Source organism: Cylas formicarius, unplaced genomic scaffold (assembly GCF_029955315.1).
Source record: "Cylas formicarius isolate icCylForm1 unplaced genomic scaffold, icCylForm1.1 PGA_scaffold_6__28_contigs__length_40554024, whole genome shotgun sequence".
NCBI classification, from domain to species: Eukaryota; Metazoa; Arthropoda; class Insecta; order Coleoptera; family Brentidae; genus Cylas; species Cylas formicarius.
Window position 1 is genome coordinate 39,301,656 of NW_026844347.1, and position 17,058 is coordinate 39,318,713.

General features: G+C 38.8%; 3 protein-coding genes across 3 annotated transcripts; 1 reads left to right on the plus strand and 2 right to left on the minus strand.

The window, feature by feature from the left end:
* Positions 1–1,464: 1,464 nt before the first annotated feature.
* On the minus strand, positions 1,465–2,796 carry LOC132703538 (TBC1 domain family member 7). Its single transcript, XM_060672859.1, has 4 exons — positions 2,408–2,796; positions 1,889–2,354; positions 1,689–1,818; positions 1,465–1,636 (listed from the first exon to the last, which is right to left on the minus strand). The coding sequence occupies exons 1-4, from the start codon at positions 2,595–2,597 to the stop codon at positions 1,538–1,540; spliced, it is 885 nt and encodes a 294-aa protein (XP_060528842.1). The 5' UTR covers positions 2,598–2,796; the 3' UTR covers positions 1,465–1,537.
* An 842-nt stretch (positions 2,797–3,638) lies between these two features.
* LOC132703528 (uncharacterized) lies at positions 3,639–8,802 on the minus strand. Its single transcript, XM_060672847.1, has 4 exons — positions 8,183–8,802; positions 7,991–8,124; positions 5,769–5,970; positions 3,639–4,242 (listed from the first exon to the last, which is right to left on the minus strand). Exons 1-4 carry the CDS (start codon positions 8,256–8,258, stop codon positions 3,683–3,685), a joined length of 972 nt encoding a protein of 323 aa, XP_060528830.1. The 5' UTR covers positions 8,259–8,802; the 3' UTR covers positions 3,639–3,682.
* A 75-nt stretch (positions 8,803–8,877) lies between these two features.
* Positions 8,878–10,030, plus strand: LOC132703529 (peroxiredoxin-like). The gene is made up of 6 exons (XM_060672848.1): positions 8,878–9,017; positions 9,070–9,136; positions 9,193–9,334; positions 9,389–9,524; positions 9,585–9,819; positions 9,871–10,030. The coding sequence occupies exons 1-6, from the start codon at positions 8,985–8,987 to the stop codon at positions 9,957–9,959; spliced, it is 702 nt and encodes a 233-aa protein (XP_060528831.1). The 5' UTR covers positions 8,878–8,984; the 3' UTR covers positions 9,960–10,030.
* Positions 10,031–17,058: the final 7,028 nt, after the last annotated feature.

The window sequence follows — 17,058 nt, forward strand, 5'->3', positions numbered from 1 at the left end:
TGCGTAACCGTCGCGACAATTTCAAATAAATTTATTTAATAAAATCTAAGATAACACGTATGCATTTATTATCTAACAAAGCATGACGGCGTCAAAATAGTCCACTTGAGGAGCAAAGCCGAGTTATCCATGTACAAACAAATACTTATAGATAGGACGGGTTATATGCCACAAAAATTTTGATTGAGCTCGAAATCCGGTAATTCTGAAAGTCTAGTAAAAATAATTGAAAAGTGGCAAGACGCAATGATACGCAGCATAGAATAATTTTTCATAAATCAACAGCTGAATTTAAGACAATCTATGCCTTAGAAGCAGCGCGAGCGCCATCTATCAGTCAGTGGTCATTTTAATTGAGGAAAAGTGCGACAAGCAAAGTAGATTTCTGCAAAACGAACACTAAAAGCCTAATCCAGCCTTTGCACGACAGATGGCGTCATGCACGCAAAATTTTAAATCCTACATTTCGTAGGGAGTAGAAATAAAAAACAGAAACACAGGTCAATTATTTATTTCATTACAGTGGTAAACACATTAAAATTACTCGTGGGGGTGGAGGGATACGGTATGAGTAGAAACCGGCTTTTTTGCTCCGTTCAATCACTTGCTTCATTTGAAAAGTCAAAATTACAAAGGGTATTCTAAAAACAAAAGAAAGCAACGATTAGGAACTTTAATTTACCTTCTCGGAAACCCCTAAGGGGTCCACAATCTTCCGTAGCAACTGTAGACCAGTCAAATACATTGTGCTTTGCTGAACCAGCTTTATGACGTAAAACACACTCATACAACTAGATCACCAAAGAATAATATATCCGACACGTCGGATCGTCGAAGCCTTTCGATGTGGGGCCGAATATTGGTCTTCTGTTAGAGGCGAGTGTTCGATCTAGTCACAAACGATACTATACATGCAACGTTAGACGGAACACAAGCCAGCACCAAAAGAACAGTCGGATATACAGGAAAACAAACGGATAAGGCAGAAAAGGGCAATAACACACGAACGCCGAATTGTCGCCAAACACACGCGAAACCGTTGCACGTGACCACGTGGCTACGCAAAACACTCGCAGATGACATACTACAGAATAAAACATGGTTATACATGACAGTGCGTTGTAGTTCATTTTATAATTTGTGTAGAGAGATTATTCGGATTGTTTTTTACTTTAAAACAAATTGTACATGTAATTTATCACTGAAACATAAAAAAAAACATACGAAACTTCTTTTCAGTTTCATCATATTCAATGATTTACAATCTAAACCGAGCTTATTCTATGCTTTAATTAACTAGTTAAAAATAATTTATTCTCTAATGGTAATGCGTTCTTGTCAGACTCTTATTTTGACATTATAGACTGGCCAAAAAAAATTCTTCTGGTCTTTAGCATATCTTTTGCGAGTTTATAAAAACCCACCAAAAGCTTAACATAGACAAAGTCATTTTAATATTTGGACGTTTATTGTTTTTTAATACTCTAGCAAAAATAATCAAGCAAATAATTCGAACATGTTATATTCGACATCAAAATCACGTTTTGGATTTATCATGTACAGTAAGCGGACTGCCAAACAGCTGCCACATGTCTACCGATTTGTTGACTATGATATCGGCGGTGTCTTCTGTCATCTGTAAACAACTTTCTTAAGAAATTCGGCTACAAAGCACGACAAATACCTACGTTTCTTATACAATTCAGCACAGACTCGACATCCTTGAATTTAAGGATGCGGTGCTTCAGGGTGGTCAGCATTACGACAACGATGAACACCAAAATCTTAACCGACCCCCCGCAGACTTTATCCCAAACCCTGAAAGTTTTAGAATATCGCATTTTTCTGAATATTTTGCTAATATTATCGTTAGAGGTAACCGAGTTACCTGCTAAGGTGTTTTTCGTTGATTACACCGGCGAAACAACACTCGAACCACAGCGACAGTGGCAAACTGTCGAGAAAGTTATTATCCACCAAACTCTTGTAATAACGATGGTCCTCTTTTTCCAATAAATTGTGCGTCTGCTCCACAAGCTTGGGGATGTCAGAGTGAAACTTGCGAGTGAACTCGTAAAAGTTCTTCGCAGTCCAGTATAGATCCGCGTCGTTTTCGGAGAACTGCATCTGAATCAAACTCCTGACTATCGAGAGGAACGCCTTGTCTTGTGTCAGGTTAATGTCGAAAGGCAACACGCCGCTCTGCAACAGCCAAATTGCGAGAAAAAGCTGAGGTTTCGGTAAATTCGCGTTTATCAGACGCGTCGTCACGAGGGCGTGATGCAGATCGCTGAATTCTTGCCTCCGTTGGTTCATTACCAAGGGGTGACTGTCTACGTAAATGGGAACGACACCTACGGACACGCAAGTTTCGGTTTCGCACTAAGCGAATTTAGCATAAACTAACCCAACGTTAGCTTCCACACGAGGCCGCGGTACGTGTAGGGCACGTAGAAGCGCAGACAAAATTGCATCAGTTTGGCGCGGTCCAGCGGTCTGTCTTTTAAAAGCATTTCCAGCGATTTTTTCTCCTCGACGCTCTTGAAACCGACCTTTTCGTAGTAAACGGACCGGAAATTACGCTCGTCGGTGGCCATTCTTGTTTTTTCAACCAATAAGTAAGTTAACACTCAAATACCGCCTTTTTATATTTAAGTTTAAGGGGTTAGACTCATAGTTAACATTTGGTCGGTCTCGAGGAGCAGTGCGGCATCGTTGTAGGCAACAAAGAATCCGCAAACTAAAAGAGTTCCACTACGCGTACTCTGACGTATTCGTCCTAAAAGCTTTGATATCGGTTTCGATTGTGTGGTTTTTGTTTTCGTTTTCGTGTTTGGCGAAGTTGTTGGGCTGGATGGTCCGCGATGGAAGCGGCAGGTGGCCGGCTTCGGAAGCGGTGATGTTAGTTACTGTCTTTGTTTAATAGTTGGTTTTTTCTTAGAGGATGTCGGTAATGGATGTTGTAATAACCTGTTGTAATACCTTGTCTTTTCATTTCGAAAAGACGTTTTGGGAAGAAAATATATTTTTGAAGTGGAATAGATCTATCCTGGGATGCGATGCTGTTTGCAGTAACAACCGAAAAAATGCATTAAAATCTAGGTACAAAATATTAATTTATCGATTCCCTAGCGATACAGATTTTCAACAAACCTGGATTTAGAGATGTAATAGAAATGATGGTAAACCGATGACGCAAGATGCCTTTTTTGTTCGTGGTGAAATATTTCAGAAAAATCAGTCAATCGAAAAGGGTCCCAAAATAACACAAAACTAGTGATGTTTTTGCGACAAAGTTAATTCATAAGGATCGGGTATTTAAAAGAAGAGTCATGTAGTTATAACGACGTGTAAAAAATTGTTCAGTTTAAAAATATATACTTCATAGATAATACAAAAGGGCTTTGGTTATTTTTACTGTTTTGTAAGTAAAGTGTTTATATTTTGTTTGGGCAAGGTTGGTTTAACTACTACGAACTGATATTTTGTATTTAAAAAAACTACTAGCAGTACGTGAAATTGGAAAATAGAGCGTTTGATATGCTCTTTGGACACTGGGTAGGCGAGTGACGTCATCATCTAGTATTGGTGACAGGTGATGTTTAGGGCTCAATTAAAGTACATTTACTGTACAAGGTCGTATATTAACAAATATCACACGTTTTATAAATGTTGCCCGAGTCTATCGTCTTTTATCGGTACTATTCCTGGTCGGTAACGAGTTTACGTCATTCCCGGGAGCGGCCAATCGTTGTTCCTGCTCGCCGACTTCGCCGCTCGCCGTTTTCGTCTTCTTTTTACAATAATGCGAAATGATCAAAACCGACACGACCACGAAAATGACAGACGCGCACACCAAAATCGGAAACAGCGCGTCATCGATCCAGCGCGTCTCGCTCGTCACTTGCACGGTGACGTTTTTGTGATCTTTTCCGTATTCCGTGACAGCGAGACACGCGTAGATCCCGCTATCCGTGGACCGAGTGTTGTGAACGTTTATTTTGCTCAGGTAAGTGTTGCCGACGTTGTACGCGGATGGCGGGAAATTCAAATGGCAATAGCACACGTTTTCGTATGCGATCTCGCACTTGTGATCGAAACAAGACTTGAACCAGATGACGGTCGGCGGCACCACGCTGGAAACGTTGCACTGTATCGTGAATTCCGCGTTGACATCGCTCGTCGCGTTCGATATCTTCAGGGATGAGATGGAAGGTGGCGGCCCGTCGAACTTAATGTCATCTGCAACGTTTGAAAGTTATAAACACAACGCCCCCTTTTTCACGAGACCACAAAAGTTGAATAACCTCGAGTTCCATGCACATGGACCAATCACAAGGATCGTAAACCTAATAGGATTGCCCAATCCCAAAATTATCGATCGCACGTGATCGCTTGTGACGTAAGCGAAGCCCTCTAACGGTTTTTGTGTATTCTGTCAATGCATTTGAAGGCGTATTAAACAGTAGTATTTTGTGTTCTTTGAACAAGTAAAATAATTTAAACTAGTGAGTGTCTGTAAAAAAAACGTGAATAAAACAATGTTTTTAAGCTTTAACAAATACTTTAAAATTGTATGTGCTTGAGTGGCGAGAACTGAGAAAAACAGTATTTTTAACCTTAAACAAAGACTTAAAAGTTTTGTGTTCGTTCTGCTTATTAGCGGTGTTATTAGTTAGGAGGTAAGCTCAAAATATTACACATAATAATGTAGGTAAAGGTAACAAATACATTTCTTTTACCTTTTTAAGTGGGATAAGTTACATTAAAAAATAGTTAGGTATGCCTGGAACGAGATGTGCCATGTATGGGTGCAATAACAACTATTTTGATGAAAAAGCAAGTTCTCGAAAATGTAGTCTTCATCGCTTTCCCAAAGGGAAAGTTCTAGTATCCCGAACTATTCGGAACGAGTGGATAGTTCGATGTAGAAGAGAGGACAAACTTAATCCAGATAAAAGCTTTGTCTGCTCAGTTCATCTCTTACAAAATGAGTTATTAGGTTTGTTTTTGTCTTGAGTAACACATTAAATTCTCGACAAAATTTAAATTTTAGGTTTACCTTTAGAAAAGATTCTAAAAAAAACTGCTGTTCCCACCCTATGATTATTTAACCAGACGTCACCACCAGGAGCAGGAGTATCTATATCAAAAAGACTTCATTCCAAAAATGCCAAAAAAGAAGCTCAGCAGTGTGAGCTTTTAGCAACAACAACATGCCAACAGTGAAATTCTAGAGAAAAATCTTCAGAACCCATCTCCGAACCCCAAATAATAAATTATAAAGCTGAAAATAATAATAAATAATTAATTAATAAGACTGATGTAGTTTCTGCAATATTAAGATCAAATTAATAAAACATTTATTTTAAAACGCTTTTCGTTTATATTTTTAAAAGGTTATAACGCCGCGCAGCGTTGCAATATAAAATAGGCCAAGCATTATCATTTTTTAGATTAAAATCCTCCATATTGCCACCCATTTCAAATGGCCGCCATCTGAACGCACACTAATGATGACGTCAGCGCTTTCCAATCCTATAAATAGTAGGAACTAAGCTATCCTCCGTATGTGGTGATCAAATTGGGTTAGAAAAATCAATTTTTAAGCATTTTCTAGGTGCAAATTAATTTCTTTGTTTTTTATTTGGATGGGACGACTCGGATAACCAACACAGAGTGAGGTTAGGTCATTTTTCGATTAGTGACTTGTTTTTATTTGTAGAGTGACGCGAAAATCGGGCTTTATTTCTCAGGTCGAAACTTACCGACGATTTCGAGCAAATACGTCCTTTTCACCAAATCGTTTTCTCTGCACCGGTACATGCCGCTGTGCGTTTCGTTGGGGCGGGCGATTTCGAATTTGTCGCGAACTCCGCGGTGAATTTTCCGCCACGAGGTGGCGTCCCTGCCGTCGCCGTCGGTAACGTCAGAGTTGCAAAATAGCCCACTATAATACGACCGACATGGCTACAAATTCACTCGCTTTAGCAACAATCCCAAATCGTATTTGCGATAAAATGGCCGCGAGCGAAGGAAAAAGGCTGGAAACTGTCACCAGCCACAGTTGAGATAAAGGAACGTATAGGTTTGGTTGTAGACGTTGAATAAAGAAAGCTGTGGAAGGAAACGTGTGTCGTGTAATCAGTTTCAATTACATTATTGCGAAGCGTTTTCAAAGAGACAGCTGGTTGTGTAAATAATAAAACAACCTCTGCCAGTCCTATACTGGATCAAAAATTAATGTTTTTGGCGATTCTCGAATGATGTCACGGAAAACAAATCTGACGATTGTATCGCATCTAATTCGAGTAAAAAAAACGAGGTTATGTTTTTAATTGTGTTAACTTATTTAACGGGGCATAAAATTAATACTAAAAGGCTGCTACAGAGAGAAAACCCCGTCGTGGAGAAAGGAACGGCGAAGTGTAGATAAGAAATCCCTAATTGTGGTTAAAAATCCCATTTTATGTAAATTCTAAATACATAGGGACGATATTTATTGTGTAAATTCCATTTTGAAAAACCGCACTTGTAAGTTTGTTTGATTTCTTAATTCCTCAATCCGCGAGTTTATTTCTAATATATGTATGTTATGCCTCTCTTTCATCGCGATTGAGTGAAACTCTTTTTTAATCAATTTAGATCCTCCTTAATTGTTATTTTTTAGCCAATCAACTTCTTTCGACGTTAGGTAGCAAAATTTTATTAGCAGTCGTGATTATGAATAAATACTATTCCAAAATAATAAGAACAGTCGCACATAACTTGCTTCATGACGAAATTCATAGATAATTTCCAGCATTTATTTCCATTGTAGAGGCTTCCGAAGGCGCTCAGTTTTTTGGCACAGACTGTGGACAATTGCAGCCGACTGCACAGACCACAAATACTAAGGGTAAAACGCGGCAGGTGGCTATGCTATTTTCGTAGAAAAGGGAATGGTCTTCCGCGCATGCCTATTTCAGCCACTAACCCGCGCTTTGTGCCGTTTCCATTCTAAATAGCGAGATCCCTTTTGCCTGAAGATTTAATGGAATCTCTACATATTTTGAGAAAATACTGCCGTAAATATGCCGCATTCATTTATTGACGACCTGTTGGAGGCTACGTTGGTCATTGAAGACTTTTACTAGCAATATGGCGCAGACCCTTGGTCTGGCCTGAAATTTGGCCTGCACAAATTAACAAGGAATTTATGGAACTACTCAAAAGTTGTCCATATTTATGGAAAATATAAAGGAATATAACGATACGAAGAACCCACAGCTAAGGCTACAGAAAATAGTAATTGGACAATTCATGATATGCAACCCTGTCAACAAGAACCAGCGCAATGTATAGCCAATAATTAAAGTTTTATCTTCTTCGTGGTTTTAGTTTTGAATTTTTGGAATAAAAAGTTTACAAATTTTCATAACGTCTTTTTTAATTGCTGGAATATTATTGTAGTAGAAAACTTTAAATCCTCATATCTGCTACCAATAACGATTCTTTATTTTTAGTCCATTTTTTCCTTAAGTGACGTTGATTTTTTTTGTTTCTTCTTTATTGCAGAAAAAAGAATACGAGACAAAGTCGTATTACGAGAAGCCATCTAAACATCTAAACTGACCTTGTCTACCGCGTCTGGAAACAACAGGTACACAGCTCAGCACAGTCAGTTTGTGCTAAAAATTGGGTGTCCGCCGGGGCCTTAAAACTTGTAATTAGGGAATAAGTAAAATACTGATTTGAAAGTTCCTGACACCAATTTATAAAACTTTACAAAATGTCACACGCGAGAGGGACCACCACAGAACACGTTGACGTTTACGTCTTTGGTGCGGGCACCCTCTAGCGGCTTCCGCCTAAACATAGCAAAGATACGAAAGCGGATAATTGGTTCGTACAGCGCGGTTAGATGGCGCCACTGAACACGAATTTCTAATAGGAATAAATGTGATACCTTTCAAGGTTCAATAATTGGAAAGTGATATTTCGGGCTCACCTTGTATTCCCAAACCAGCCCCGTCGCGCGGCGCGCGCCGTTGCCGCACTTAATCGTCAGCAACGGGGTGCCGGATTTCACCCTAACGGTTTCCACTCGGGCGTCCGATATAAAGGGCGAATCGTTCGTGTAGCCTGAAAAACCGTCGAGCCCCCGTATACAGAATACGAATTTGACGACGTCGGGTCTCACCTTCGTCCTCGTAACGCTGACACCCGCAGAAAGTCAGAAACAATGCGTAAACCCAACACGAGATCGTGACATTCATATTATTCGTCGTCAGAAAATGCCAAACGCGTCCATGATTTCGATCTGGCGCGTGGTCGTCGTCGCGGTTAACATTTTTCTGAAACAACGCGTCTGTTTCCGATCCTCCGCTAATCCAAACATTTACGGGAAAACGTCAAAATATCGGGCACTTCATTTCGTTCGCAACTAATACGTATATATAATTCGCAAGCTCGCGCAACGCCGCACTCTTTGTGGCTCCCGCAGCGGCGTCCGTCTCGCGACAACAACAACAAAACTATTTAAATTGAAACGTTGCATTTAGAGATTAACGTGTCAAACGACAGTAGGGGGAGATAAAACGATCGCCATAATCTTATCTAAGAATGAAATACGATTACTACCGGTTGTTCATTTTTGTTTTGCCATCGATATAAAGTTTTATTTATAGTTCTGCGGGATTGTGTGCGCCCGCAAATAGGATTAATGAATTTAATAAATATAGCCCACGCGCGCGCCATTCGATATAAATATTTTCGATAATCAATAATTCTTTTTAAATTCCTTTCCGCCACGGCGTCGTTCGAATAAATATTTTCGTAAAGAAAAATACCAGACGCCAGGACAATGAATTCTAATCCTTCATCAAATCAATCTTGCGTCCTTTGCCGCCAGCTGTCGGTGGTCTGTGGTGGAATGCTCGCGAGTTCGTGGTCTCTGCTTCGACATAACCTCACAAGTTAGATCCGCATTTCACTCTACGAAAATGGCCAATATAATAAAGAAAATAGGGCCCAAGGTAGTAGTCGCTGTCGTTTTCCCTAATTTCATGCCAATAACGAGATATTTAGGTGTTTCAGTGTGGCAAGATTTTACGTTCGAAGCCGCCTCAAAATTTCCTGCGCCACATATCCGTTTGTAAGTTTCGTTTCGCGCGTTTCGTCGCCGCCCGCGTCACGATTCGCGTGTTTTAGCCTCCCAGCTGTGTTCGCCGAGGGTGCAGCAGCCCGCCCCCGATTTTTGCGGCACCGCCGTGGTCGATAACGATTTTAAAACCATAAAGCTGAGCGACTACAAGGGCAAATACGTCGTGCTGGTGTTTTACCCTCTCGATTTGTAAGTTTTGAGAATTGAGACGAGTTGTTAATTTATCCTGACCCTATGTTCAAGTACCTTTGTTTGTCCAACGGAACTCATCGCTCTCGACGAACGGATAGACGACTTTAAAAGATTAAACGCCGAAGTTATCGGCTGTTCCATCGACTCGCAATTCTCACATTTGGGCTGGATAAACACGGAACGATCGGTGAGTAGAGTTTCGTAGCTGCGATCTGAGCGAACCCTTACTTTTCCGGGCTTTGTGTAGAAAGGGGGTTTGGGACAAATTCGATACCCGCTGTTGTCCGACATCAACAAGCAGATCGCCAGAGATTACGGGGTCCTCTTGGAGAACGAGGGCATCGCCTTGAGGGGGTTGTTCATAATCGACAAGGAGGGCATACTTCGACAGATAACGGTCAATGATTTGCCCATCGGGCGGTCGGTGGACGAAGCGTTGCGTCTTATCGAGGCTCTGAAGTTTGTCGAGGAGCACGGCGAAGGTTAGCGTGTCACGGAGCTCCGTCCTGGGTATTGACGCGTTGTTGTTTTAGTCTGTCCCGCCAATTGGAAGAAAGGCGCGAAAACCATAAAACCGGACCCCAAAGGATCGCAGGAATATTTCAAATCAGTTGGTAAATAAATTTTGAAAACATTAAATTTGTATGTTTGTTGTAAATGTTAAAAATAAACTATGGGAATTGTTGTTTTATTAAATAGAGAAATTTTCGTTCTTAGTAACAAGGTCCAATGATCACGTTGTGACGTCACGTACGCGTAGACCACATTGACAATTAGCATTACATAAGCGAAGGTGAACTAACCAATTTGATATGTATGGTTTCCACACGTTGGCCAATGCCGTTCGATTATCCGATTTCGTCGACTTGACGTTAAACTTTTTGCCGTCACGATTCATCCGTAACGGTTACAATACATAATATTATTCGATTGTTTCGAAAATAAAGGCCCACGACGTGTACGTCTCGTGGGGTGTCCGATATGCCATGGAAATCGAAGCAACCCTTGATTTACGAAACGGATAACACAGGCCACCATCGTCAACGCGTCATAGTTACAGTTATTTGTCGGTATCTAGTTGCAACAAAAAGCTACGGCGACAAAAGTGGCGACTGCCCCGCAATATTTCACGCCAATCGGAGACGACTTTTCGGCGAAACGCTGGAGGTAAGTCGTCGCTATAAATTCGTTTCGCACTCGCATTCGTTGGTCGGTAAAGTAGGAAACGGCAAGTGTTTATTTTGCGGTTCGGCGATGCGGACGGCGGTTGTTCAATAATTAGTGTTACTAAGTCGGATCGGGTCGAAAAAATGTGCCGTTTTCGATTTTTCCGGACGGGTGGGTCCGTATATACCGACATTTTATCTTATCTTTGCGGGAATTGTGAACAAAGCCTCCATATATTTGGGGTGACGCGATGCCGTTATGGGGCAATTTAAATACATGAAATATTAAAAAAATTCGGGTGTTCCGCACGCGACGCGCGAGCGTTAACTGAGCCCCGTTTCCGGTTACAACGTTTCTAATTAAATAGATGATTTTTGTTTGCTTAGATAATGCTCAAGCGCTGCCCTTCTATTAGCTTACACGGCTAGTTGGGTCTCCCCCTTTATGCGATAAGCTATCGCGCTCCGATCTCTTATCTGGTCATCGCGGGACGCGCCCCCTTGTGTCCCGCGCGCCCCTAATCAAAATGAAATTCGGCACTCGTAAATATATGATTTTAATCGTTTTATTTGCTTAGTGGCCGATTAATTGGCCAGCGTGGCTCGACGAATTATTAATATGCCCGTACTGGGTTATTCATTATATTTTGAAACCCACCTACAGGGTTCATTTTGACAGTGTAAATACAAAATTTAAAAAAGGTAAAATAAAAAAACAAAATGTAAAAAGTGTAAAGCTAAAGAAATAAAATGTGATCTTTCCAGTCAAGTCTACTATCAAGTGTAATGCCAAGTAATTTTGTTGTTGTATTTATCTAGCGAAAAGAATATTTTTTGAGTTTTCAATAATTATTTTTAAACCAATTGTTCGTATATAAGGTAAAACTGGCATCGTACGCAGATAAAGCACATTTGACAGACCCCAAAAAACGGCATAGATCAGCAACATACACTATAAAAAATACAGGGCCGAGTACGGACCCTTGGGGGACCCCACTGGAGACCTTCACCAAAGAGGATTTACGCCTGTCATCGCCAACAAAGTGTTCCCTGTCTAATAAATAAGATTCTGTTACCTTAAGGGTTCCGCCGCGAAATTCAGCTTCTGTTTAAGCAGACAATTGGTTTGCATTGGCGTCAATGGATGTCGGTAGCCTTGTCATTGATTTTTGTATCGAGCTAGCTTTAATCGGTTGAGATGTTGGTGTAGATAGCGACTGTTTAGTTTCAACTGGTTCGTTTTGTTTGCAAAGTTAGTTGAGTTGAAACTAAGTAAGTCATTTAGCCTCTGGAGAGGTATATATATAGCTATAGCTTGGTTTTATATTATTCGAGTGATGTAGCTCCATTTCCAGCATTTCTGTGTTTCCAATTATGGTTCTGACACTATCACACTATCGGTAATCATGGTTTGGTTTAATAGTTCACCAGTCTTTTCACAACAATTTTGGAACTCATTCACTTTCCTCGCACTTAGTTCTTTTGCAAAACTAGTCAGCGTACCACTGGTTACAAGATTTTTAAGTTTGATCAGAATGATTGTATCATTTGTCGCCATATTGGAGTTCGTGTACGGAGTGTTGCTAATAAAAAAGTGAGATTAGTAGATAAACCTGTCCTCGTAAGGCGGAAAAATGCCACTTAGGACCTCATTAGGTGAAAACCATTTATCCGTGAAAGCACTATACAAACATTTTTTTTTAAACCCTGGCATTCGGCATTTTTAATACACTTCGCCGAGGGTGCGTTAAAAAAATTTCGCTGAAAATTAAACCCGACGCTTTGACGGCAAAGAACGCGCAGCAATATTATAATACGCGATTGGAAACACCTCGACATTAGTTAAAAGCTTCGCGCCACATTGCGAAGGTGAGTATACGAACTAGGTAACCCTTTAAGTGATTACAGCCGTTTTCTATGTTTCTACGCTGTCGTTAAGTAAATGGGAAAGAAAGAATTCTTGCTGGTATAGGTTTAGGCTTAGGTTGATTTATTTAACCACTGTATGCAAACTGTATAAAAAGATAAAGATACTTTTATTTCCATAAGACTTGATTTACAAGTGTTGGATATTGCCAGCATAATACGAATGTAAAAGTATAAAATTGTCTTAGTATAATTAGTAAATTAATAATAATAATAATAAGTAATACTGATAGATAAATAACAAATATACAAACAATAACAAACAACGAATACGTATTAAAAGGTATGAAAAGAAAGAAAATCCTTAATATTGTAATAGGCGAAGCGTAGCAATTTATCTTTAAGAGTGCATATGAAGTCTGTTCATAGATATAAGAAAGTGACTAACTGATACGAATGAAGGAAAGACCCGGGCAAGCTGTAAGAATGAAATATGGCCAAACAGGCCCGTACTTTTAATTATTTGGGGTTTTGCTAGGAAGGATATTTGACAAAGGACTTACGTGGACGGCGGTTTAACGACGAAGTTGAGTTAAAAGAGGCTGTTTTGGTTAGTTGATTGGATTGAGATGTAATTAGTGTATTGAAGTTAAGGGGGATTTTGTTGAAAAATAATAATAAATTATTACTCTACTTTGTTTCTTTCATATTCAGGACGGGAAATTTTGGCGCTGCTCTCGTACTTTTATGGTGCTATTATTATAGTTATTACTGGTTTTTATGTTAAAATTGGCTTCATAGGTTTCGCAAAGTTTCAAATTTGTTGACAAAACAAATTTTTTACTTCTAACATTAATGAATTCACCACGAATAAAACAAAAGGAATCAACATCATTTTTACACTCTCTGAGTCATACACAAATACATTTGTTACAGCTGAGACATACCAGTTACTACTAACTTTGATGTTACTTAGACATATTATATATACCCACCTGTAGAACGGAAAGAATTGACTAGAGTTCTGGGAGCAAGCAATTGACCTAGATATTAGTTTGGTTATACAGTTATACAGTATATGACCTTTCTTGGTAAATTTTGAAATCTTAAATGAATATATTTGACGTTTATTGTGTACAAAGGTAGATGTTACTTTTGTCAAAAAAATAAAAAGTATTATTACAGGCTTTTACTTGGACAAGGCACTCTCGATTGTACGTCAAATACAAGGAAACGTGGATGGGAAAAAAATATGATATATAATTATTAAACTGCTTGAGCTTATAATTTTTGTTTCATTTCAACCATTTGAACAGTTTTACATCACAAAAGAGAACAATCACTACAAATGTTTTCTGGTACACCAATGCAACAACAAAATATTTGGTGGGGCCATTAGGGGACATTTCTGGACCGCTCTGGAGCTGTGAGTCCAGAAACCAGGTCCTCGATGCTGTAGATTTAAATTATTTTTGTATCACCACAACTACATTTTTATGTGATTCTCATGTGGCTATAGGATGTGCCCCATCTTATATGTAAACTGGGGTAGGGGCCCACTCGCAACTGGCTAGAACAAATTGGACAGTGAATTCAGTCAGCTTATAATCAGTTTTATTCCCATCATCAGCTGTAAACCCCACCTATTTTGGTAAAAAAATAAATTTTGTTGTGGACATTGTCATTCATAAAGTTTTTATAAGTTCGATGTGATAGACGTCAACTTTTACCTTAGCCGGTGGCTGTAATAAATAGGGAGCGATAATGACAACAAAATATTCAAAAGATACTCAGGGGTTAATAAAAAATATTGTTTTGAATGCGGGTTGTAGCACCCTTCGATAAAATTAACCTATATTTTTTGGAAAAATTAATCGACCGAATGCATAGGAATTCATGTGTCCTGTGCGGATTTAGCAACCGACGTACGTCCTGTATCTTTAAAACGAGCACCGTTTTCCTAATTCGTATTCGATTAAACCTACTTAGTGTATTATATTGGTTGTAGATGGGAAACTTTACTCTTGGAGAATTGAAACAGCATCACTGACGCCATCTAGCGCGATGTAAGAAACTAATAGAGAAGTTCAGAACCAAATTCTTCTTCATTTTTAAATTCGAAATTTAACAGTGTGCGCGATTATAACTGCAATTGCAATAATTGTAAACTATAATATTCAGGGTAAATAAAACTAGGGAAAAAATGGACTGACGGGATTTTTTGTTCAGCATCTCAATTTTTGAGGATAAATCTAGGGAAAAAAGGAAGTCATATGATTAACAAAATATTGGTTGAAATTTATAAAATAACAACTTCAGATTCATTGGTTTATTCAATTCTATGCAAATAATTAAATATAGTAACTATTATTGTAGAATCAACCTATTATAATATGTCTCTCCGAAAGAGAAAGTAATACTCAAGTCAAATCTATATGTCACCATAACATTTTTATGGAAATTTCAGTAAATATATGTTTCCAATGTACCTACATATTATAGTCAAGAAATATTATTCTGTTACGTACGAGCAGAAGTAATTTGGGTACTACATCCTTATACAATTTTTTTACTTTTTGCTCTTAACTGACAGACTATACGGTAACTTGTGAGAAGAGTAAACGAGGCGGGACTTATCATTTTTAACCATTTTCAAATGTATACTGCATGCCACTGTCCTCTTTAAGTATCGTCAACCAAAACACAAAGGGGCCTAACTTGGTTTTTCTTATTTTTGAGCAGCGGTTAAAGATTTTTTGTTATTCTTGATTAAGTGCTACCCGAAGTTCGTTTTTGGACATAATGTATATGCGAGTAGGTACCATTTAACTATGTTAAGTAGATATTTTTTCATTTTAATTATTATTAATTATTGATATACTTTTACTTACGGCGTCGCTTAATCCTAGCCTGGTAAATATTTCTAGCAGAAATAAACATTTTAAACATATCATAATGTTCTATTTATTTGCGTGCAATAATTATATGCCTGTATTTTTAATAAATATGAAAAAATATTCCTTTTCATGTTGTCATCATGAAAACATGGCGTTAATATGACATTTTTAGCAAGTGTTTGTAATGCAAACACCAGGTTTATGAAAATCATTTTAAAAAGTGTATTTCATGATGGCAAGAGCATATCGAATTTTGTATAAACATGCATTGCTCGTACGTTTCATTTTTTTTTGAGAATACCCCTTTTATTTTAAAAAGTCCTCCGCCTCGTCCTCTTTCTCACCAATTTTGAAAAATTGCTTTGTGCAGTCACACGATTGTTTTCCAATTTTCTTCGCTAGGTACCCAGAAACATACCTGCTCTTTTCTCTGTAAGTTTTAAAGGAGTAGGTAAATTTTCAGGTATTTGTGTGAACCGCGGAACTGTAACGACCTCATCTTCTAGAAGTCCCTAAAATGACAACAAAATAATCAAGACGTACACACGAAAAAGATATTATTATTATTATCACATACCTATTATTATTATGAGATATTATTATATAATTAAGTACCTGCGATATAAGTCTTTGTAATGTGAAGAATAATTCTGATTGATCGTCTTCACAGTTGTTTCCAACAGGCTGCTTGGAAGACATACCAGTCACCAAAAGGCTCTTATAATAACTTTGCAAATCCAAAACTGTAGGATTAATATTCCTATGACCCCTTTGGCGAATTTAGGCTATCAAAAAAATTAAGCTTGAGATGAGAATAAGAAAGTGCTGCCTTTATGCTTTTAGTTGTAATCACTGCAACCACAAAATGTTCAAAAAATCCAAAAACACTCACTACCACGCAAAACTAGTCATTTTCACAATGTGAACACCCTGAGAACACGGACCATAGATGCGGACGGATGCGAATTTTAAATTTAAACCAATTTCTGTCAAAATTCATCTGTTTGCAGCGCCTCTGGCTGGAGACTTTCCGAAACTGCACCGAACGTCATTTGAACATTCGATCATTTGTGGTGTTCCCTTGGTCAAGAAGATTTCCGTTTTATCTGCACACTTACGTCGTCCCCGTGCCCACTCTATATTCATAGTTTCGAACCACCCGGAAAACCACCGTAATTCTTGGGCAGCGTCGATAATCATCAGAGTGCGACCGCCACGTGGCCTCGTTTAACACTCATTTATATTTTATCAGATGAGAGAGCAGGACGGTTATCGCCACCTCGATCTACATGGCCCGAAATTTTATTACGCGTTCCCGAAAACTAAGAATAAAACGCGACTGTCGGCTCACGTGACACCAGGTGGTGGTGGTGGGGGGAGAACGGGCCCCCATCTAATTGATTTCCACTTCAACCTTCCAAAGGGTGCGGCCGGTGGTAATGGGCCCAAGAGTTAATTACCTTTATTGCCCACTAAACGCTACGCTGGGCATCAAATAAATGATTCCACGGTTGATATAAATTAAACGCGAACACGCTCGCTTGTGGAAATTTCTACATTAGCGCGAGTTTATCCGGTAGATTGGTCGCGGTTGCTAATTTCATCAAAAAGGCGAAAAGTTCTCAAAATAAATAAGAACTAAAAGTTTAGATTTTCACGAAATTATATATTTTCACATGACAATTGTTTCGACAACACCGTGTCTTTATCAAATGTAATATTTACAAACTACTTGCTACTATATATACCGAAAAATGACAATAAAACCTTAAGTATTATTGTGAGAATTTAA

Excerpts from the sequence above, each read along its gene's own strand:
- LOC132703529 (XM_060672848.1), top strand. The coding sequence starts at position 8,985 with ATGGCCAATATAATAAAGAAAATAGGGCCCAAG. Across the intron at positions 9,335-9,388 it reads GTGTTTTACCCTCTCGATTT|TACCTTTGTTTGTCCAACGG; the intron begins GTAAGTTTTGAG and ends CCTATGTTCAAG. Across the intron at positions 9,820-9,870 it reads TGTCGAGGAGCACGGCGAAG|TCTGTCCCGCCAATTGGAAG; the intron begins GTTAGCGTGTCA and ends TTGTTGTTTTAG.
- LOC132703538 (XM_060672859.1), bottom strand. The coding sequence starts at position 2,597 with ATGGCCACCGACGAGCGTAATTTCCGGTCCGTTTACTACGAAAAGGTC. Across the intron at positions 2,355-2,407 it reads CGTGTGGAAGCTAACGTTGG|GTGTCGTTCCCATTTACGTA; the intron begins GTTAGTTTATGC and ends GCGTGTCCGTAG. Across the intron at positions 1,637-1,688 it reads TGCTGAATTGTATAAGAAAC|ATGACAGAAGACACCGCCGA; the intron begins GTAGGTATTTGT and ends AGTTGTTTACAG.
- LOC132703528 (XM_060672847.1), bottom strand. The coding sequence starts at position 8,258 with ATGAATGTCACGATCTCGTGTTGGGTTTACGCATTGTTTCTGACTTTC. Across the intron at positions 8,125-8,182 it reads TCAGCGTTACGAGGACGAAG|GCTACACGAACGATTCGCCC; the intron begins GTGAGACCCGAC and ends ACGGTTTTTCAG. Across the intron at positions 5,971-7,990 it reads GGCTGGTTTGGGAATACAAG|CCATGTCGGTCGTATTATAG; the intron begins GTGAGCCCGAAA and ends GTGAATTTGTAG.